The 4006-nt window shown below is 35.4% G+C and overlaps 1 protein-coding gene across 1 annotated transcript; it reads right to left on the reverse strand.

Annotated features, from left to right (window-relative positions):
- Positions 1–2089: 2089 nt before the first annotated feature.
- On the reverse strand, positions 2090–3711 carry LOC112021711 (B3 domain-containing protein Os04g0386900). The gene is made up of 2 exons (XM_065775179.1): positions 3517–3711; positions 2090–2645 (listed from the first exon to the last, which is right to left on the reverse strand). The coding sequence occupies exons 1-2, from the start codon at positions 3652–3654 to the stop codon at positions 2331–2333; spliced, it is 453 nt and encodes a 150-aa protein (XP_065631251.1). The 5' UTR covers positions 3655–3711; the 3' UTR covers positions 2090–2330.
- Between the last annotated feature and the right edge of the window lie 295 nt (positions 3712–4006).

The raw sequence follows: 4006 nt of genomic DNA on the forward strand, positions 1-4006 counted from the left end.
CACCGTTTGCACATACAGCACTAGTCTATCACAATAATTCTCAGCTTTCAAATATTATCTATTGTTAAAATTTTACCAAAGGCAGCAGACTATGAAAAGAATGCCACCCTTGGAGGCACCTTCACTTGCCACAGAATTTTCCAAGGGATGGCATGACATTAGAAGGGGATAGTGAATGATAATATCCACAAACTTCAAACTCTCTACTCTTAACTGGCTTAAAGAAAATTTTGTCTAAACCATTGCCCCCACACAGATGTTGAATAAATCATGTCCATAAACAAGTCAAAGATTCTAATTCTCAATCTTGCACTAGACGAAAAACTTGGACATCCCAGTGAAGTCTACCATAAGAGAAACCGATACCATCAGGTTCAGCATACTCTTTATGCTGACTAATGCTGTAAAGTTTTGGAAAATCCTCACACCACTCATCTTGCCAGAACTTCACTCTAGTACCATCTCTCACATCAAACCGAGTGAATTTGGCAAAAGTCAACCAACCTCTCGTAATGGATTTTCAAAGAGTAACACCGTAAGGGCTTCATACATCTTTAGTGCACCAGCTGCCCCCCCACCCCCCCCCCCCACCACAAAACCAAAATTCACTCCGTATTTTGCCTCAATAACCCTCCTCCAAAGAGCGTCTCTCTTAGACCCATATCTCCACAACCATTTGCCAAGCAAGGATTAATTAAATCTTCTCATGCCAAAAACCTAACCTCCCACTTTGCATTGGTTCAAAAATCTGACAATTTGATTAGGAGTTCAACCATGCCAAGCTTGTCCTGTTTGAGCCTGAGGCCTAGGCCCGTGGCGCCATCAAATTAGAACAAGTTTAAGAGTCAAGCCTTGGAATCCCTAGTGGAGCTCAAATGTCCTTGTTTAAGCTCACTCATACAACCGTTGGCTTTACTCAGTCTGCGTAGTTGAATGAGAGAATCTAGAATTCTTTCAAGCTAAGGCTCTAATTGAGCATAACATCAGCCGTTGCACTAGACCTTGGTGTACAATTACTAGATCCTAGTGCCTTTATGTACACTACGTCTAAACTAGCGTGGTTGCAAGCTTCAAGGAGTCTTGATTCAGTTGAAAACCCATACCAAAAAGACTACGCTTCCCAAATGTGAGTAGCAACATATTGAACGTAGTAGGTTACTATCCTGAAAGCCTTGAAGATATAGTTCATGCACCATTAAACAGAATAATCAGGTTGCAATTTGCTATCTAGTTCAACGGTTTTTAACTTGTTTGTAAAATCAAACCAACCAAACTTAAGCTTAACGTTCAAGCTATCAGATAAAAAGCCAAGCTTGAAGAACAACAAATTCAACCCAATTAGGCTGTAAGCAAATGAATACCATACAATAAACTACCAATTGTCCCAAAAGCTTTAACTGTTAAAAAACAGTAAATTTAATGACTTAACATTTATTCTAACACTCTCCTCCCATGCGGGCCAAAATCTCCCTTAATAACTAATATGTGGGATTTTAACTATTTTAAATAGGAGGTAGAATTGAGACAAATTTTGAACTCATGACCATCTACTCTAAATACCAATTGTCCCAACAACTTAAGTTATTATGAAATTGTGAAGTTAATCACTTAACCATTATAATATCACTATGCATATCCCAGTAAAGAAGATCATAAGAAGTAACGTTGACAAATGATCTAACACTGGTGAGTTTCTTACTGTCTATCTATGATATCATTATATCATCGACATCAGAAAACTTACTAACATAAATGTACTACTTTAAGGCAATTAAACTCTCTCTACTCAAATGGGGTTCACTAGAGTATTTTCAAGTCCAATTCTTGAAACTGTACAATTGTTAGACTAGCCACGGACAAAAAGCATTCTTGTGGCTGAAGGAAATTCCCAACTCCATAGAAATGGAGATGAATAATTAATGTTGTAAATTCAGAAAAAGAATACCCATGAGTTAAATGCTGTTGAATATGTCCAAAATTTGATGGATGCCGTATAAGTTTTGTATGAGAACCTTTTATTGTAACTAGAAATTTACAACAGTAAGGATATTCTGCATTCATATTACAATTAATTAGTAACACAGTCGCATAATCTGAAGACTAAAAGATATTTCACTAAAGAAAGAAATATTTCTTCAAAAAACAATCCAAGTAAGCATACAGCAGATGCCCCAAAACGAAAACTTCATGTAACATTAACAACTAGTAACATTAAAATCTAAATACACCAGTTAATAATTCTAGTGGAGCTCTGGACACAAGTGATTTCCTAGCAAGTAATGTTGTTCAGGAGATTAACAAAACACAGGAAAAGGCATTAATGAGAGATACTATTCAATAACAATAGGAGTGTTTGAACTCTCCCCCTCAGAACTGACCTTGCCTTGAAATTCAGGTGGGATGTCACCTCTAAGAATTTGAACTCTGAAAACAAGTTTTTTACTGGAGCGCTCTATGAGCTCAAAAACACATGCATCTCCAGCCTTGAGATTGTTGTCATTTATGAATGCTCTCCATCCAGAATCAAACTTTTTATGAGTACGTTGTGTGCCATTACATGACATCTCCCAGTTCTTGCCCCGGTAAGTCAGAACTGTGGGGACCACAAGAGAAGGAATTATTGAATGCAATTTTGCCGGAACCCCCTGTAAATCAACATAAAAATTATTCAAACAAATTAGACAAAACTTAATTTCGGGCAAGGTAGTCAAAGGCAACAGGTGACCTTAAGGCGCCAAGGCCTTGTATTGCCCATGGCATGAAGTGACAAAAAAGCACTAGCTTGAGTGAAGCAAGGAGCCATATACTAAATATATTTATCATACACAGAGAAGATAAATCAAATGTACCTAGTGTATTAAAATATTATAAGAAAGTGTTTTATGTGTTGCATGAGAAATTAGGTCTATCAAATGATTTCAAAATAGAAATAGAATTAACATAGTTTAGGCTCTATTAGTTATTCCAACAATAGGTTTTACAACAAGCTTCTACCATTAATTAATTAATATAACAATAATTTTTACAACAAACTTTTGTAAATTAATTTATATAACAATAGGTTTCATAACATGCTTTTAAAATTAATAATCTAATGATAGGTTTTACAACAACCTTCTATTAAAAATTAAATAATAAAAAAATGAAGGGGGCCCCGCCGGGGGGGGGGGGGGTGGTGTGCGCGCAGAGGGCTGCCAAGGCTCTCACCTTAGTGCCTAAATTGTGATAGGGCCAAAACAAAAGAGGTTAAATACTAAATTGTAATTTAACATAAATGCTAATTTAAATTAGTTTTAGACATCCAAAACTTCAACATTCCACTTATCGATCTCACCTGATCTTATGGAGGGTGGGGAGTTGAACGTAAGGGTAGGTTGGGAACCGAATCAAGATTCTAGTAATATTAAAATGAAAGTGGAAGATAGTCCACCTCTTCATTTCCATTCTATTTTTATTTTCAGTTTGAAGATCCAAATAAATGAAAATAGATTGCAAATAATCAAAGGGAATACTTACCATTTGATACAAGGGTTTGACATGTGATTTTGCAAGAACGATATCAAAATATGGCTTCCCTGAAAGTGGCCAATGTTGATTCTCTTGTAAATTGGTCTCCATAGGAACTTGTCCAGTTTGTGCCTGTGGGTACTCCATTTGACCTTTACTACTTCAATACCTGGATTACCTGCCAAAGAGTGCACTGAATAGTTACATTAAAGCTTTCAACTAGGTTCCAGATTTTTATTTTATTTTATTTTATTTTTTTAAGTGTCAATTATACTATGGTACCATACAAAGCATAAAATAAATAAAAATTTAAAAATTTAAAAATTATAAAAAAAAAATAATAAATAAAATTAAAAAAAGTACTTCTGCAGCCACTCGATTCCAACTTTACAATATTAAACCAACTTTGAGCAAGTCTAAATAAGACTAAATACAATGTTTTGATCATGGTTTGCCAACATTACAAATTAGAGTTCTAAATACATAAAATCCTAAGACC

This window comes from Quercus suber, unplaced genomic scaffold, assembly GCF_002906115.3.
Source record: "Quercus suber isolate HL8 unplaced genomic scaffold, Cork oak 2.0 scaffold_7, whole genome shotgun sequence".
Classification (NCBI taxonomy): Eukaryota; Viridiplantae; Streptophyta; class Magnoliopsida; order Fagales; family Fagaceae; genus Quercus; species Quercus suber.